We start from the raw sequence: 18,266 nt of genomic DNA, 5'->3' as shown, positions 1-18,266 counted from the left end.
AGTCATATACATATATATTTTAAAATATTCAGCCATCACTAAGCTACTTACCGTTTCGCTGTGCGATGTTCTGATGCTGTCTTTGACGGCATCAGAACGAGGCTCCCATTGGAGCCTATGGAAGCGTGCTCTCGTGAGCACAGTGCTTCAGTACAATGTGAACATGAGGTCGCATTCACATTGCACCTAACTTGTAATACCAACGCACATTAGCGTGCGCTGGTATTATAAAATGTTGTGCAAATATCGCTTCAGCAAAAGCGATATATTGTCATCCACTTATAATCTGACCCTGTGTTGAGTAATAAGGTGTGTCTTCATGACATCACATTATACTGTGTTCAGTATTCAGGTTTGTCTTAATGATATCATATCATACTGTGTTGGGTAATCATGTGAGTCTTCATGATATAGCGAAAGAGTGGAGTACCTTCTTTATATGAGGTTTAACACTGAGTTTTCCTGGCTGTATATTTTTGTTAATCCCACCTGCTATTAAAACACAAAACAGTAGAGGTAGGGAGCTTGCTGGACCTTATTGTTTTATTTCAGCTGTAGCTACTACCTTACCTGGTAACATTATACAACACAGTATCCCCTTTCACATTATTGCAATATTCGTTACAAATGGCCATTTTTTCCATTAAATATTCAGGGATTGAAAAGTTGCTATTAGGCAGGCACAACAGTCAAAGAAATTCAATAATAAAATGCTTATTTGTGATTCTTAATAATAATCATAAAATGGGGGTTATAAATATGTGCTGGTGACTCTTTATTCTTTTGTGTCTAAATACATCAATTATTTAAAAAGCCAGGGATGTTTGTTATGCCTCATTCTAACTCAGGTGTGTTAAATGGACTGCTTTTTACCCTTGTGGAATAACTATTTTAATTGCTATATTATTTAATAACTAGGCTTGTAAGGGAATACCGACTTTTTATTTTTAGATGTCGCTTTAAGCATTATTGATGATAAGCCATGCCAAAAATATGTATTTGTGCAAGTTCAGTATATAGTGAATTTTAACATTCTTTTTTTCTTTTTTGTATGTTATGATAATCATAAGTGTAAAAAAAAGACTATATTACAGGTAAAGAACACGATTTAAACCTTTTAAAAAATAAAGCTGAAAGCAAACAACCAGTAGTTATAAAGATTAGGTTTGGGACAGAAATAATTGTATTACTAACATTGTCTGTGGATAGAATTTTAAAAGCATTCAATACATTTGAAAATAGAACTAAAAATTTTTTTCAGTTTGACAAATATTGGGCTGCTGGCGAGTCCTTAAATAGTCCCTAGTTACCAGTGAACTACTCTTAAGCCTTAACATAGAGGCTGGGGAAAGGTGAAGACACTGATTTAGAACTATTAAATGTTCTAAAGATAAAATAATTATAATTAATAACATAACTCCCATTATGTTTCTTTCCAACAGGTGGATTCCGAAACTCCAGCTACCCTAGTCATGGCCTGGGTGCAGTTACTTCTTTCCAACTTTATCAAGCTCAAAGTAATCACATGGGCAATATATGTTCTGAATGTGGGAAAAGTTTTACCAAGAAATCAAATCTTATTTGTCATCAGAAAATTCATACGGGAGAGAAAGCATTTTCATGTTCAGAGTGTGGGAAACGTTTTACTCACAAATCATATCTTTCTGCTCATCAGAAAATTCATGTAAAAGAGAAAGCATTTTCATGTTATGAATGTGGTAAAAGTTTTATTCAGAAGTCATATCTTAAAACTCATCAGAAAATTCATACAGGAGAGAAAGCATTTTCATGTTCTCAGTGTGGGAAATGTTTTACTCACAAATCACATCTTATTACTCATCAGAAAACTCACACAGGAGAGAAAGCATTTTCATGTGCTGAATGTGGAAAAAGTTTTATTCAGAAATCATATCTTATTACTCATCTGAAAATTCACACAGGAGACAAGGCATTTTCATGTGATGAATGTGGGAAACGTTTTATTCAGAAATCATATCTTATTACTCATCAGAAAATTCATACAGGAGAGAGAGGATTTTCATGTTCTGAATGTGGGAAAAGTTTTATTCAGAAATCCTATCTTACAACTCATCTGAAAATTCACACAGGAGAGAAAGCATTTTCGTGTTCTGATTGTGGGAAAAGTTTTATTCAGAAATCACATCTTATTACTCATCAAAAAATTCACACAGGAGTGAAGGAATTTTCATGTTCTGATTGTGGGAGATGTTTTACTTTGAAATCAACTCTTATTACTCATCAGAAAATACACAGTGGAGAGAAAGAATTTTCATGTTCTGATTGTGGGAAATGTTTTCTCTTCAAACTAGATCTTATTAGACATCAGAAAATTCATACAGGAGAGAAAGAATTTTCATGTTCTGAATGTGGAAAATGTTTTACTCTAAAATCAACTCTTATTAAGCATCAGAAAATCCATACAGGAGAGAAAGCATTTTCGTGTTCTGATTGTGGAAAATGTTTTATTCAGAAATCACATCTTCTTAGGCATCTGAAAATTCATGCTGGAGAGAAAACCGTTTAAACATTTTCTGAATATGGGAAATATTTTCTTAGGAAATGTGATTTTAAATGGACAATTAGATTAACATATTAGGAGTCTAACTATATTAGAACAGATTAACACCTTGTTAACTGCAATTGATTTTTAATGGTCAAATGCCATCCACTGCCATCTCAATGTGTTTATTCTACAAAGAAGCCTGCCTTACCATACCTGTTTATCGCTCCTTGAAAAATACATCCTGATTGAGAAACATAAACAAGTAAAATATTTTTTAAGGAGAAATTAACAGATCTGGTGATGCAGGTGTCTTGGCACAGTTCAGACAATGTGCTGAGCTTATAGCAAACAATGGGATGGTTTACAAGTTGTGCGGTATGGCTTTACCGCTTGAAAAACTTTGCGTGCGGAATGTTAGCTACTTGATTATACAAGTCACGCGGTATGGCTTTACCGCGATCGTTATGGCCTATAGCTTAACAATCTATTCCGCACTCAAAGACCTGTAGTTATGTGTTTTGAGAAACAAAAAAGTTTCACAAAACACATCAAAAATATGTTACAAAGTACACTAACACACATAAAGTACATTATTAACCCCTAAACTGCCACCCCCTTTATCGCAACTACTAAAAAGTATTAACCGCTAAACTGCCGTCCAACCACATTGCGACTACTAAAATAAACCTAATAACCCCTAAACCGCCATTGCCCAACATCGCAACTATTAAAATAAAATATTAACCCCTAAACCGCCATCCCCCCACATTGCGACTACTAAAATAAACCTATTAACCTCTTAACTGCCGCCCCCTTACATCGCCTTTACTTTAATTAAACTATTAAACCTAACACCCCCTAATTTTAAATTAAAGTTGCAATATACCAACTACCTTAAAATAAATAAAAACTTACCTGTGAAAACAAATATAAAACCTAAGCTTAAACTAAAAAAAATACTTCTTTAAAAATATAAAAAAATGCCAAAAATAAAAAAGCTAACATTACAGAAAATAACAAACAAAATAATCTAAAATAAAAAGAAATATTCCTATTCTAATACACCCGTTAAAAAAAAAAAACCCAAAATAAAAAAAACTAATCTCTAAATAAATTACCGATAGCCCTTAAAATGACCTTTTTTAGGGCATTGCCCTAAAGTTAACTGCTCTTTTGCAAAGAAAATAAACACATTACCCCCGAACATTACAACCCCCCAATCCCCACAAAATAAAAAAAATGAACTAAAAAGAACAATCTACCCATTGCCCGAAAAAATAAAGCCCTAATCTAAAAAAAAACCTGAAACGAGAGCAGTCGGCGGAGCGTTGATGATTGGAGACCGGAGGTCCACTTCAGCCAATCATCTGCCGCACATTTCAGATTAAATGCAAGGTACCCTTTTTATATGGTGGTACCCTTGCATTCCTATTGGCTGAAAAATTAAAATCAGCCAATAGGATGAGAGCTGCTTACGACCTATTGACTGATTTGACTTTGATCAAATCAGCCAATAGGATGTAAGCAGCTCTCATCCTATTGGATGATTGAATTTGTTAGCCAATAGGAATGCAAGGGTATCCCCGTATACAAGGGGTACCTTGCATTCAATCTTCAGTGTGCTGCAGACGATCGCATGAAGAGGGCCGCGTCGCTGATCATCTCCGCATCCGCCGACCGCTCCACCTCCGCCAAGAAGAAGATGGTCCCGCGATGGATGAAGATGGAGCCGTCTGGATGAAGACCTTTCACCTCCTTGATTAATATGGATCGTCGGAGTTTAGAAATGGTGAGTAAATATTTTTTGGGGTTTGTTTGGGGTGTTTTAGATTAGGGCTTTTTTATTTTTTAATTGCTTAAAAAGAGCTGAATGCCCCTTTAACGGCAATGCTCATACAAATGCCCTTTTTGGGGCAATGGGTAGATCAGTTTTTTTTTATTTTTGGGGGATGGGGGGTTGTAATGTTAGAGGGTAATGTGTTTATTTTCTTTGCAAAAGAGCTGTTAACTTTAGGATAATGCCCTACAAAAAGCCCTTTTAAGGCTATTGATAGTTTATTTAGATATTCTTTTATTTATTTATTTTTTGGGGTGTTTTTTAACGGGGTGTATTAGAATAGGAATAATAATTTTTATTTTTAATAATTTCATTTGTTATTTTCTGTAATGTTAGCTTTTTTATTTTGTGTCATTTTAGATTTAATTTTGTTTTGTAATATTAGGATTTATTATTGTTTTTAATGTTGGGTTTATTTATTTTTGGTATTTTTTATTTTTTCAAACAAGTAATGTTAGGGGTTTTTTTTAGTTTAAGTTTAGGTTTTATTTTTTTTTCACAAGTAAGTTTTATTTATTTTAAGGTAGTTAGTATATTGTAACTTTAATTTAAAGTGCCATACCATCCAATCCTTCGGCATCTGTGACACAGCTCCCTCTTGGTTCTCTTCCTATCTGTCTAACCGTACCTTTAGTGTAGCCTTCTCTGGGGGCATCCTCTGCCCCGTTACCTCTTTCTGTTTGGCTACCGCAAGGCTCTGTCCTCGGTCCCCTTCTCTTCTCAATCTACACATACTCACTAGGTTCCTTAATAAGGTCCCATGGGTTTCATTATCATTTGTATGCTGACGATACCCAAATCTACCTCTCTGCACCATAACTATCTCCTTCCTTGCTAACCTGTGTCACTAACTGCCTCTCTCGTATCTCATCTTGGATGTCCTCTCACTACCTCAAGCTAAATCTCTCCAAAACTGAGCTCCTTATTTCCCCACTTCTTCCAAAATCTCCACCCCCCATGTCTCTATAACTGTTAATAACTCCATCATTACCCCAACCTCACATGCCCGATGTCTTGGGGTCACACTTGACTCAGACACTTGACTTAGACATTTCGTTACACAAGACACAACAAAGATTTTAATCCACTCTCTCATCCTTTCCCGCCTCGACTACTGCAACTCTATCCTCTCGGGTCTCCCTAGCTGCCGCCTAGCTCCTTTAGAATCCATAATGAATGCCTCTGCCAGGTTCATCTTCCTTGCACGTCGCTCTTCATGTGCCGCACCTCTCTGCCAGTCCCTTCACTGGCTTCCTCTTGCCTCCAGGATTAAACACAAAATTCTCCCTCTGACACACAAAGCCCTCAATTGCACTGCTCCCCGCTACATCTCAGAACTTGTCTCCAGATACTCTCCCTCCCGTCCCCTTCACACCGCTCATTATCTCCTACTCTCCTCCTCTCTTGTTACCTCCTCACATTCCCGTCTACAAGATTTCTCCATACTGGCTCCCATCTTATGGAACTCTCTGCCTCACCCCACAAGAATCTCCACTAGTTTTAAAAGCTTCAGGTGCTCCCTGAAGACTCTACTATTCAGGGACGCTTACAACCTACACTAACCTTCTTATCTCCACTGCTATCCCCTAAAACCAACAGAAGAAAAAGACGATGGCGCTTGCCAATAATGGGGAGTCCGTGTATAAGAGCAGCAATGTCTTCAGCGACGGCACCGGTCTGTGTAATCCAGCCTGGAGCCCAGGAAGACACGCCTCCGTCAAGGGCGTACAATCGATCCACGAGAAACAAAGGTACTGCCGGGCATCACAGGATGTAAGCTTGAACATCCAAAAAGCAGCCTTCCACATAACAGGAATACTCACAAAGTCACCATCAACTTAAGATGTAAAAATAGCGCTCTTTATTGGGATTTAATAAAAACAAAAAGGAGCCTCAGCCCCATATAGTCAAAGCAAAAAGACTGCATACATGTTTTGCGGGGTGCTCCACGCAGTGATCAAGCGTGAAGCACCACATAAAATATGCCTGCAGTCTTTTTGCTGTGACCCATTCTGTGCATATATGGGGCTGAGGCTCCTTTTTGTTTTTATTAAATCCCAATAAAGCGCTATTTCTCCAACATAGGTGTGTCCGGTCCACGGCGTCATCCTTACTTGTGGGATATTCTCTTCCCCAACAGGAAATGGCAAAGAGCCCAGCAAAGCTGGTCACATGATCCCTCCCAGGCTCCGCCTACCCCAGTCATTCTCTTTGCCGTTGTACAGGCAACATCTCCACGGAGATGGCTTAGAGTTTTTTAGTGTTTAACTGTAGTTTTTATTATTCAATCAAGAGTTTGTTATTTTAAAATAGTGCTGGTATGTACTATTTACTCTGAAACAGAAAAGAGATGAAGATTTCTGTTTGTATGAGGAAAATGATTTTAGCAACCGTCACTAAAATCCATGGCTGTTCCACACAGGACTGTTGAGAGCAATTAACTTCAGTTGGGGGAACAGTGAGCAGTCTCTTGCTGCTTGAGGTATGACACATTCTAACAAGACGATGTAATGCTGGAAGCTGTCATTTTCCCTATGGGATCCGGTAAGCCATGTTTCTTAAGATAGTAAATAAGGGCTTCACAGGGGCTTATTAAGACTGTAGACTTTTTCTGGGCTAAATCGATTCATATATTACACATATTTAGCCTTGAAGAATCATTTAATCTGGGTATTTTGGTGAAATTATATCGGCAGGCACTGTTTTAGACACCTTATTCTTTAGGGGCTTTCCCTAATCATAGGCAGAGCCTCATTTTCGCGCCGGTATTGCGCACTTGTTTTTGAGAGGCATGACATGCAGTCGCATGTGTGAGGAGCTCTGATACATAGAAAAGACTTTCTGAAGGCGTCATTTGGTATCGTATTCCCCTTTGGGCTTGGTTGGGTCTCAGCAAAGCAGATACCAGGGACTGTAAAGGGGTTAAAGTTAAAAACGGCTCCGGTTCCGTTATTTTAAGGGTTAAAGCTTCCAAATTTGGTGTGCAATACTTTTAAGGCTTTAAGACACTGTGGTGAAATTTTGGTGAATTTTGAACAATTCCTTCATATTTTTTCGCAATTGCAGAAATAAAGTGTGTTCAGTTTAAAATTTAAAGTGACAGTAACGGTTTTATTTTAAAACGTTTTTTGTACTTTGTTATCAAGTTTATGCCTGTTTAACATGTCTGAACTACCAGATAGACTGTGTTCTGAATGTGGGGAAGCCAGGGTTCCTTCTCATTTAAATAAATGTGATTTATGTGACAATGAAAATGATGCCCAAGATGATTCCTCAAGTGAGGGGAGTAAGCATGGTACTGCATCATTCCCTCCTTCGTCTACACGAGTCTTGCCCACTCAGGAGGCCCCTAGTACATCTAGCGCGCCAATACTCCTTACTATGCAACAATTAACGGCTGTAATGGATAATTCTATCAAAAACATTTTAGCCAAAATGCCCACTTATCAGCGTAAGCGCGACTGCTCTGTTTTAGATACTGAAGAGCATGACGACGCTGATGATAATGGTTCTGAAATGCCCCTACACCAGTCTGATGGGGCCAGGGAGGTTTTGTCTGAGGGAGAAATTTCAGATTCAGGGAAAATTTCTCAACAAGCTGAACCCGATGTGATTACATTTAAATTTAAGTTGGAACATCTCCGCGCTCTGCTTAAGGAGGTATTATCCACTCTGGATGATTGTGAGAATTTGATCATCCCAGAGAAACTATGTAAAATGGACAAGTTCCTAGAGGTCCCGGGGCTCCCAGAAGCTTTTCCTATACCCAAGCGGGTGGCGGACATTGTAGATAAAGAATGGGAAAGGCCCGGTATACCTTTCGTCCCTCCCCCCATATTTAAAAAATTGTTTCCTATGGTCGACCCCAGAAAGGACTTATGGCAGACAGTCCCCAAGGTCGAGGGAGCGGTTTCCACTTTAAACAAACGCACCACTATACCCATAGAAGATAGTTGTGCTTTCAAAGATCCTATGGATAAAAAATTAGAAGGTTTACTTAAAAAGATGTTTGTTCAGCAAGGTTACCTTCTACAACCAATTTCATGCATTGTCCCTGTCACTACAGCCGCGTGTTTCTGGTTCGATGAGCTAGTAAAGGCGGTCGATAGTGATTCTCCTCCTTATGAGGAGATTATGGACAGAATCCGTGCTCTCAAATTGGCTAATTCTTTCACCCTAGACGCCACTTTGCAATTGGCTAGGTTAGCGGCTAAGAATTCTGGGTTCGCTATTGTGGCGCGCAGAGCGCTTTGGTTGAAATCTTGGTCAGCTGATGCGTCTTCCAAGAACAAACTACTTAACATTCCTTTCAAGGGGAAAACGCTGTTTGGCCCTGACTTGAAAGAGATTATCTCTGATATCACTGGGGGTAAGGGCCACGCCCTTCCTCAGGATCGGTCTTTCAAGGCCAAAAATAAACCTAATTTTCGTCCCTTTCGTAGAAACGGACCAGCCCAAAGTGCTACGTCCTCTAAGCAAGAGGGTAATACTTCTCAAGCCAAGCCAGCTTGGAGACCAAGGCAAGGCTGGAACAAGGGAAAGCAGGCCAAGAAACCTGCCACTGCTACCAAGACAGCATGAAATGTTGGCCCCCGATCCGGGACCGGATCTGGTGGGGGGCAGACTCTCCCTCTTCGCTCAGGCTTGGGCAAGAGATGTTCTGGATCCTTGGGCACTAGAAATAGTCTCCCAAGGTTATCTTCTGGAATTCAAGGGGCTTCCCCCAAGGGGGAGGTTCCACAGGTCTCAGTTGTCTTCAGACCACATAAAAAGACAGGCATTCTTACATTGTGTAAAAGACCTGTTAAAAATGGGAGTGATTCATCCTGTTCCATTAGGAGAACAAGGGATGGGGTTCTACTCCAATCTGTTCATAGTTCCCAAAAAAGAGGGAACGTTCAGACCAATCTTAGATCTCAAGATCTTAAACAAGTTTATCAAGGTTCCATCGTTCAAAATGGAAACCATTCGAACAATTCTTCCTTCCATCCAGGAAGGTAAATTCATGACCACGGTGGATTTAAAGGATGCGTATCTACATATTCCTATCCACAAGGAACATCATCGGTTCCTAAGGTTCGCATTCCTGGACAAGCATTACCAGTTCGTGGCGCTTCCTTTCGGATTAGCCACTGCTCCAAGGATTTTCACAAAGGTACTAGGGTCCCTTCTAGCGGTGCTAAGACCAAGGGGCATTGCAGTAGTACCTTACTTGGACGACATTCTGATTCAAGCGTCGTCCCTTCCTCAAGCAAAGGCTCACACGGACATAGTCCTGGCCTTTCTCAGATCTCACGGATGGAAAGTGAACGTGGAAAAGAGTTCTCTATCTCCGTCGACAAGAGTTCCCTTCTTGGGAACAATAATAGACTCCTTAGAAATGAGGATTTTTCTGACAGAGGCCAGAAAAACAAAACTTCTAAACTCTTGTCGGATACTTCATTCCGTTCCTCTTCCTTCCATAGCGCAGTGCATGGAAGTGATAGGTTTGATGGTAGCGGCAATGGACATAGTTCCTTTTGCGCGCATTCATCTAAGACCATTACAACTGTGTATGCTCAGTCAGTGGAATGGGGACTATACAGACTTGTCTCCGAAGATACAAGTAAATCAGAGGACCAGAGACTCACTCCGTTGGTGGCTGTCCCTGGACAACCTGTCACAAGGGATGACCTTCCGCAGACCAGAGTGGGTCATTGTCACGACCGACGCCAGTCTGATGGGCTGGGGCGCGGTCTGGGGATCCCTGAAAGCTCAGGGTCTTTGGTCTCGGGAAGAATCTCTTCTACCGATAAATATTCTGGAACTGAGAGCGATATTCAATGCTCTCAAGGCTTGGCCTCAGCTAGCGAGGGCCAAGTTCATACGGTTTCAATCAGACAACATGACGACTGTTGCGTACATCAACCATCAGGGGGGAACAAGGAGTTCCCTGGCGATGGAAGAAGTGACCAAAATCATTCAATGGGCGGAGACTCGCTCCTGCCACCTGTCTGCAATCCACATCCCAGGAGTGGAAAATTGGGAAGCGGATTTTCTGAGTCGTCAGACATTGCATCCGGGGGAGTGGGAACTCCATCCGGAAATCTTTGCCCAAATCACTCAACTGTGGGGCATTCCAGACATGGATCTGATGGCCTCTCGTCAGAACTTCAAGGTTCCTTGCTACGGGTCCAGATCCAGGGATCCCAAGGCGACTCTAGTAGATGCACTAGTAGCACCTTGGACCTTCAAACTAGCTTATGTATTCCCGCCGTTTCCTCTCATCCCCAGGCTGGTAGCCAGGATCAATCAGGAGAGGGCGTCGGTGATCTTGATAGCTCCTGCGTGGCCACGCAGGACTTGGTATGCAGATCTGGTGAATATGTCATCGGCTCCACCATGGAAGCTACCTTTGAGACGAGACCTTCTTGTTCAAGGTCCGTTCGAACATCCGAATCTGGTCTCACTCCAGCTGACTGCTTGGAGATTGAACGCTTGATCTTATCAAAGCGAGGGTTCTCAGATTCTGTTATTGATACTCTTGTTCAGGCCAGAAAGCCTGTAACTAGAAAAATTTACCACAAAATTTGGAAAAAATATATCTGTTGGTGTGAATCTAAAGGATTCCCTTGGGACAAGGTTAAGATTCCTAAGATTCTATCCTTCCTTCAAGAAGGATTGGAAAAAGGATTATCTGCAAGTTCCTTGAAGGGACAGATTTCTGCCTTGTCTGTGTTACTTCACAAAAAGCTGGCAGCTGTGCCAGATGTTCAAGCCTTTGTTCAGGCTCTGGTTAGAATCAAGCCTGTTTACAAACCTTTGACTCCTCCTTGGAGTCTCAACTTAGTTCTTTCAGTTCTTCAGGGGGTTCCGTTTGAACCCTTACATTCCATTGATATTAAGTTATTATCTTGGAAAGTTTTGTTTTTGGTTGCAATTTCTTCTGCTAGAAGAGTTTCAGAATTATCTGCTCTGCAGTGTTCTCCTCCTTATCTGGTGTTCCATGCAGATAAGGTGGTTTTACGTACTAAACCTGGTTTTCTTCCAAAAGTTGTTTCTAACAAAAACATTAACCAGGAGATAGTCGTGCCTTCTCTGTGTCCGAAACCAGTTTCGAAGAAGGAACGTTTGTTGCACAATTTGGATGTTGTTCGCGCTCTAAAATTCTATTTAGATGCTACAAAGGATTTTAGACAAACATCTTCCTTGTTTGTTGTTTATTCTGGTAAAAGGAGAGGTCAAAAAGCAACTTCTACCTCTCTCTCTTTTTGGATTAAAAGCATCATCAGATTGGCTTACGAGACTGCCGGACGGCAGCCTCCTGAAAGAATCACAGCTCATTCCACTAGGGCTGTGGCTTCCACATGGGCCTTCAAGAACGAGGCTTCTGTTGATCAGATATGTAGGGCAGCGACTTGGTCTTCACTGCACACTTTTACCAAATTTTACAAGTTTGATACTTTTGCTTCTTCTGAGGCTATTTTTGGGAGAAAGGTTTTGCAAGCTGTGGTGCCTTCCATTTAGGTGACCTGATTTGCTCCCTCCCTTCATCCGTGTCCTAAAGCTTTGGTATTGGTTCCCACAAGTAAGGATGACGCCGTGGACCGGACACACCTATGTTGGAGAAAACAGAATTTATGTTTACCTGATAAATTACTTTCTCCACCGGTGTGTCCGGCCCACGGCCCGCCCTGGTTTTTTAATCAGGTCTGATAATTTATTTTCTTTAACTACAGTCACCACGGTATCATATGGTTTCTCCTATGCAAATATTCCTCCTTAACGTCGGTCGAATGACTGGGGTAGGCGGAGCCTGGGAGGGATCATGTGACCAGCTTTGCTGGGCTCTTTGCCATTTCCTGTTGGGGAAGAGAATATCCCACAAGTAAGGATGACGCCGTGGACCGGACACACCGTTGGAGAAAGTAATTTATCAGGTAAACATAAATTCTGTTTTTTACATCTTAAATTGATGGTGACTTTGTGAGTATTCCTGTTATGTGGAAGGCTGCTTTTTGGATGTGCTGATATCCTGGTCAAGCTTACCTCCTGTGATGCCAGGGAGTACCTTTGTTTATCATATCCCCTAAAACCCCATAGCATGTAAGCCTATGAGCCCAGCTGTTTGTAGTTCACCTTCATAAGAGCCGACTACAACAGTGCAACTCTCGACAGGACCCTCTCTCCCCATTTTATCCCTGTAATCGTTTTTACATACTACTTATGTCCATAGCGCTACAGAACCTGTTGGCACTCTACAAATACCTGATAATAATAAAAGTTAGGGGATGTTAGGTTTAGGGTTTAATTTAGGTAGGGGGGGTTTAGGGGTTAATAGGTTTATTTTAGTAGTCACAATGTGGGGGACTGAGGTTTAGGGGTAAATAGGTTTATTTAGTGTTGGCGATGTGGGGGGGGCGGCGGTTTAGGGGTTATTAAATTAGGGGCTTATGTTAAGGTGTTAGGTTTTTGTAAAACTTTCTTTTCTCTAGACTGCAATAAGGAATGCGAAAATGCGGTATAGATTTTGCAATCGCAGGTGTTTTTCCTAATTTTTTTATCCATTGATCTCTATGGGGGAAAATGTGCAAGAGCACGTCAAGTCAGGACTTGTTTTTTTTTTTGCTGCATGCTGCTTACCACACAAGAAAAGAATGTTTATGGTGACTTGTAATGGCGGCACTATGGAAATAGCGGTACAACCCCATTTTGCGCAGTGCATACGCAACAGGTTTACTGCACAACTTGTAATCCGGCTCAATGTTATTAAGGATTCTTTTTACTATAATATTCCCATGTAGCTGTCAGGTTTTGCAGGTGTTGTGCACTTTGTTAGAAACTGTGTTCTTGTTCTGAAAAAATTCCTGATAGGACCATAAAATATTAGTTTTAGCATTGTGAAGTTATGCTGAAAAAAACTACTCAAAATGTACATTTTTAATTACATACATTGCATAATTTTAACTAGCAAAATCAATTTCAGTATCAGTGGAACACGTATTATGTTTATGTCACAGGGTGGTTGTTGCTGAAGAGCGGTCAGTCCTGCAGTCAGCGTGGCCATCCTGGGTCATGAAAAGCACCAACTTCCAGGGAGACTCCAGCAATCTCCTGCACTATTTCAGTGTACAGGGTCTGTAGCTCAGACATGTGGGTCACAGCCTGCTCAGTGTAACACAATCTTTAAGTGATAATAGCTTAGGCAAACAAGTGATAATAACACATTATCCCATAGACACAGTTGAGATGTATCCTGGGAAGTCTCTTAAATTAATGGAATTGCAGCGGTATATATAGCACTTCTTATCTTACACAAGGTGCCATAAAACAAAAGAAACTCCCTTTTCTTAGACACTGAACAATTAGCAGCCAGGGAACCTAAAATTGAGGCACTGTGAACAATTAGCAGCCCAATGGTAAGCCAGTGAATAAGTTCCTGATTGGTAATTAATTCAACTCTTGAATAGCTAAAACCAGAACCAATCAAGTGAATATGTTTCAGCCAATCAGAGGGTTGCTTACTTTCTATAAAGTTTAACATTGGGTTTTCCTGGCTGCGGTTTCTTGTTAATTCGCACATGCTTTTAATACATAAAACCCCTCAGGGGAGGTAGAAAGCAGCTTGCTAGACTTTTTTGTTTTATTAGTTATGCAGCTCAAATCTTCTCTGGTAACGTTTTATAACATACATTTCACTATTCCCTTACCCATGATTACAATAACTTAAAATTCTTATTGTAACCTCCCATTAAAAATCCAGGCATAGGGCATCTCTGACAGTTTAAATGCTCACAAGTCAATCTTGTGAAGTCACTTTCTTACCTTCACATGTCCCTGGAATCAGGTTTATGCTGGATTCTGCACCACAGCACATATGTAACTCTCCTCATGACATTAAGTAGGATATGAACCCCAGTGACACTTTACAATGGAGGAAATTGTAGCTGCTGGAATAACCTGCACTGTTAGCACCAAGTACAAAGATCTGGCTGATTTGTTACCAGTCTGACACACAGAAGCTGGTGATTTCCAAGGGGGATGAGTTATTGTTAAAGAACATAATGGTGTAAATGGCAGCCAAGGCTAGGGGTTGGTTATATGCTACATCATTATGCTGATAAGACCTGATTATTAATGGTATAAACTTACTTTGTATTACTTTATAAAGGTCATTAACCTGACTTTTTTCCCCTAGACCTCTCTTTCCTGGTTCCTCAAAACCAATAGGATCTGTCACCTATTTGTTGTAATTTCTCTTCTAAATATCTCAGATTCACATTGGTCTATTCACATAATGTACAGTATGTTACTGTTGTGAAGATGAAATGTTTCCAATTTTTATTCCCCCAAACCCCTCATGTCTTTACAATGAGTTGGGAAATTCTCCCTTCAGAGTCATATGATTTTAATATGAATTTATAGCCTCCTTGTCCATACTGTATGCCCTCATCTTGGCTGTCACATTGATTTCTCAACAATTGTATTTTAATAAAATGTATAACTGCTTAAATTGTCTTATTTTATCTAGTTTGTAGGTGTTCAAGGCTTCAAGTATTTACCAGTATACCTATGTGATTAAGGAACATAAACACTAGGCTCCTTGATCCACTGTATGAGCCTCTCAGGATTTGATCTCCTTTGTTTACGCAGCTCTATCTACCTTGGGGATGGTTAAACTTTGTCAATGTAACCAATCACCTGCCAGCTTTGCACTATATTCCTGCATTTTATTGCAAGAAGCAGCCAATCATGGCTCAGTTGTTTTTATTTTAGTACGGCTTCTTGGGTAGACAAAAGCATTGATAAAGTTGTAATCGCTGTAATTCATACTACAAAAGGAACCTAAAAAGGAAAAACAGAGGCGCCACATAGAACAGTATTGTCTGTTGAGAATTGAACAGAGAGATCACAGAGCCTCTATTATAAGTCTCTCACCAGATATGGCGCACAACCGGAGTGCCGTACAGGGCAGCACGGGACCTTCTCAATCACCCGTAAGACACAGTAACCGCGTCAGGACATTTGTCAGAGGAGGCGAGTATCCGGGCAGGCCAATCAGGAGGTCCAAAACAAGCCGGAAGTAGGCAGATCCAGAGGTCCGTGAGAATCAAACAGGAGCACGGATAGTGTAGAAGTACAATCTTTTATTTGTACATGCAAATAGCGTTCCCTTTCTTAGCAAATAATACAGCTGTTTCATCAGGCTACATACACTGTAATGAAACATGCTCCTTAATAAAACGTTAGTGGACCAATCAGAAGTCAGACAGGGGACAACTCCCACCGTGACGTCATAATGACGGTCACGTCCACCTGCCACCAATGATTGGAACACAAACGAAAACATCGTAACATGGATAAAATAAACATAAAATACAAACACAATAAGTAAAAATGTATATAAGTGACATCACAATCTATTTGAGTTCAATTAAAAATCCTAATAGTAAACTATACATATCTAAATTAAAAGAGTCACAGATATCCATCTGACCATAACACGCTGGTAGAGCATATAGGGAAAAAAAATAATAATAATTAACAAAGGTCTAAATGTACCAGATTGGGATTGCGAATTAAAGATAAAAACAGTAATAATAATAGTTAATTGAAATAAAAATGCTAGGATGTTAGATCGGCAACCTACTGACTATATTGGAACAGATCAGGAGTCAACTAAGCATCTGTATGCTTGTGTAATAGAAGTAATAGGTAGATCGCAAGTTATTAATATCTGTTATATAGATATAGAAACAGAAGGCTTGCCGTTGAGCACCTTAGAAGTGAAGGCTGTAGGGATATCTACGTGTAGTTATAATGTGTACTATATTCATACAGTAGACTCCCAGATATAAGGTAAATTATATATCTCAAACTGAACAAAAATTCAGTATAAATAGATACTAAGGCTTCAGAAGGGGTCATTATACTGTGTGAAACGTGTCAATTGTCAGATAAAATATGCGTATATAAGTATAGAACAAAAATAAAAATAGACCCACTCAGAGGGTACTAGCTAAAGTGTATATATAGACACATAATTAAAGGGGCATATAAGTATAAAATGCATAAAATATAATATAACATTAAATAGCTATACAATACTAAAATACCCACATATATACAAATCACACATACGTACATGTGTATACATAATATAATATGACACTCTATAAGACCCCATCGGAATAAATCAGACAATCAGCCCCCATCAGAGGGACCTAAGACAAATTGTTATCAAAGAGTGAGAGGTTCGAAGACCCTAAAAGAACTTCAGAGTGCTAGATAAAGTTATCAAATAAACGCTGCCAAATCTATATTCAGATTGAGTTCATTAGGGTGCATGCTTTTGAGCATGTGAATCCAATAAGTTTCTCGCTGGCGTAACCTAAAGAACCGATTATACATATGAGATTTAGGAACAAATTCTATTGGTAATATAGTAAAGCAGTTGAGTCTCCCAGGATGTTTCAAATTACAATGTCTTGGAACACTATCGGCTAGATTTAGAGTTTTGTCGGTAAAGACCCGCGTAGCTAACGCTGCTTTTTTCCCCAGCACACCCTTAAGACAACGCTGGTATTTAGAGTTGTCTGAGTGGCTGCGTTAGGCTCAGAAAAGTGAGTGTTGAGCATAATTTAGCTCCACTTCAACCCTCAATACCAGCGTTGCTTACGGTAGCGGTAAGCTGGAAAAACGTGCTCGTGCACGATATCCCCATAGGAAACAATGGGGCTGAGCTGGCTGAAAAAAACCTAACACCTGCAAAAAAGCAGCGTTCAGCTCCTAGCGCAGCCCCATTGTTTCCTATGGGGAAACGCTCTCTAAGTCTGCACCTAACACCCTAACATGAACCCCGAGTCTGAAACACCCCTAACCTTACACTTATTAACCCCTAATCTGTCGCCCCCGCTATCGCTGACACCTGCATTATACTATTAACCCCTAATCTGCCACTCCGGACGCCGCCGCCACCTACATTATAGCTATGAACCCCTAAGCGGCGACGTTGCGGGCAGGAGATTAAGGGTTAATAATTGTAGGTAGGTGGCGGCAGCAATGTTAGGGAGGGCAGATTAGGGGTTAATAAACTTTATTATAGTGTTTGCGAGGCGGGAGTGCGGCGGTTTAGGGGTTAATACATTTATTATAGTGGCGGCGAGGTCCGGTCGGCAGATTAGGGGTTAATAAGTGTAGGTAAGGTAGCGGCGACGTGGGGGGGGGCAGATTAGGGGGTAATAAATATAATATAGGTGTCGCCGATGTTAGGGGAAGCAGATTAGGGGTTCATAGGGATAATGTAGGTGACGACGGTGTCTGGTCGGCAGATTAGGGGTTAAAAAATTTTATTAGAGGGTTGGCGATGTGGGGGTGGCTCGGTTTAGGGGTACATAGGTAGTTTATGGGTGTTAGTGTACTTTGTAGCACAGTAGTTAGGAGCTTTATATTCCTTTGTTAGCCAATAAAGCTCTTAACTACTGACTTTTTTTTGCGGCTGGAGTCTTGTCGGTAGAGGGTCTACTGCTCACTTGTTCCAAGACTCCAAATACCAGCGTTAGGCAAATCCCATAGAAAAGATAGGATACGCAATTGACGTAAGGGGATCTGCGGTAGCCTGGAGTCGTGGAAAAGAAGTGAGCGGTAGACCCTTTCCTGGCTGACTCTAAATACCAGTCGGCAGCCAAAAGCAGTGTTAGGACCCCTTAACGCTGCTTTTGACAGCTAACGCAAAACTCTAAATCTAGCTGTATGTTTTTTATAATTCTTCTTAATATTATGTTGTTGTTCAGACCATCTAATACTCAACCTTCTACAGGTACGCCCAATGTATTGTATCCTGCAAAAACAGGTCAAAAGATAGAACACATATTTGGAGGAACATGATATATGGCCTATAATAGAATATTGGCGACCTGTGACGGT

At 40.4% G+C, this 18,266-nt stretch overlaps 1 protein-coding gene across 1 annotated transcript in view; it reads left to right on the top strand.

Annotated features, from left to right (window-relative positions):
- LOC128657252 (gastrula zinc finger protein XlCGF57.1-like) overlaps positions 1–3,685 on the top strand; it is a 53,068-nt gene extending 49,383 nt beyond the window's left edge. Inside the window, exon 3 of the mRNA XM_053711525.1 lies at positions 1,443–3,685. Within this exon, the coding sequence (XP_053567500.1) occupies positions 1,443–2,545 (1,103 nt within the window). The 3' untranslated portion in view covers positions 2,546–3,685. The remainder of the gene's footprint in view (positions 1–1,442) is intronic.
- The last annotated feature ends 14,581 nt before the right edge of the window (positions 3,686–18,266 follow it).

The sequence above is a fragment of the Bombina bombina genome, chromosome 4, assembly GCF_027579735.1.
Source record: "Bombina bombina isolate aBomBom1 chromosome 4, aBomBom1.pri, whole genome shotgun sequence".
NCBI classification, from domain to species: Eukaryota; Metazoa; Chordata; class Amphibia; order Anura; family Bombinatoridae; genus Bombina; species Bombina bombina.
Note: the sequence above shows the minus strand (reverse complement) of the source record. Positions and strands in the feature narration are given on the sequence as shown.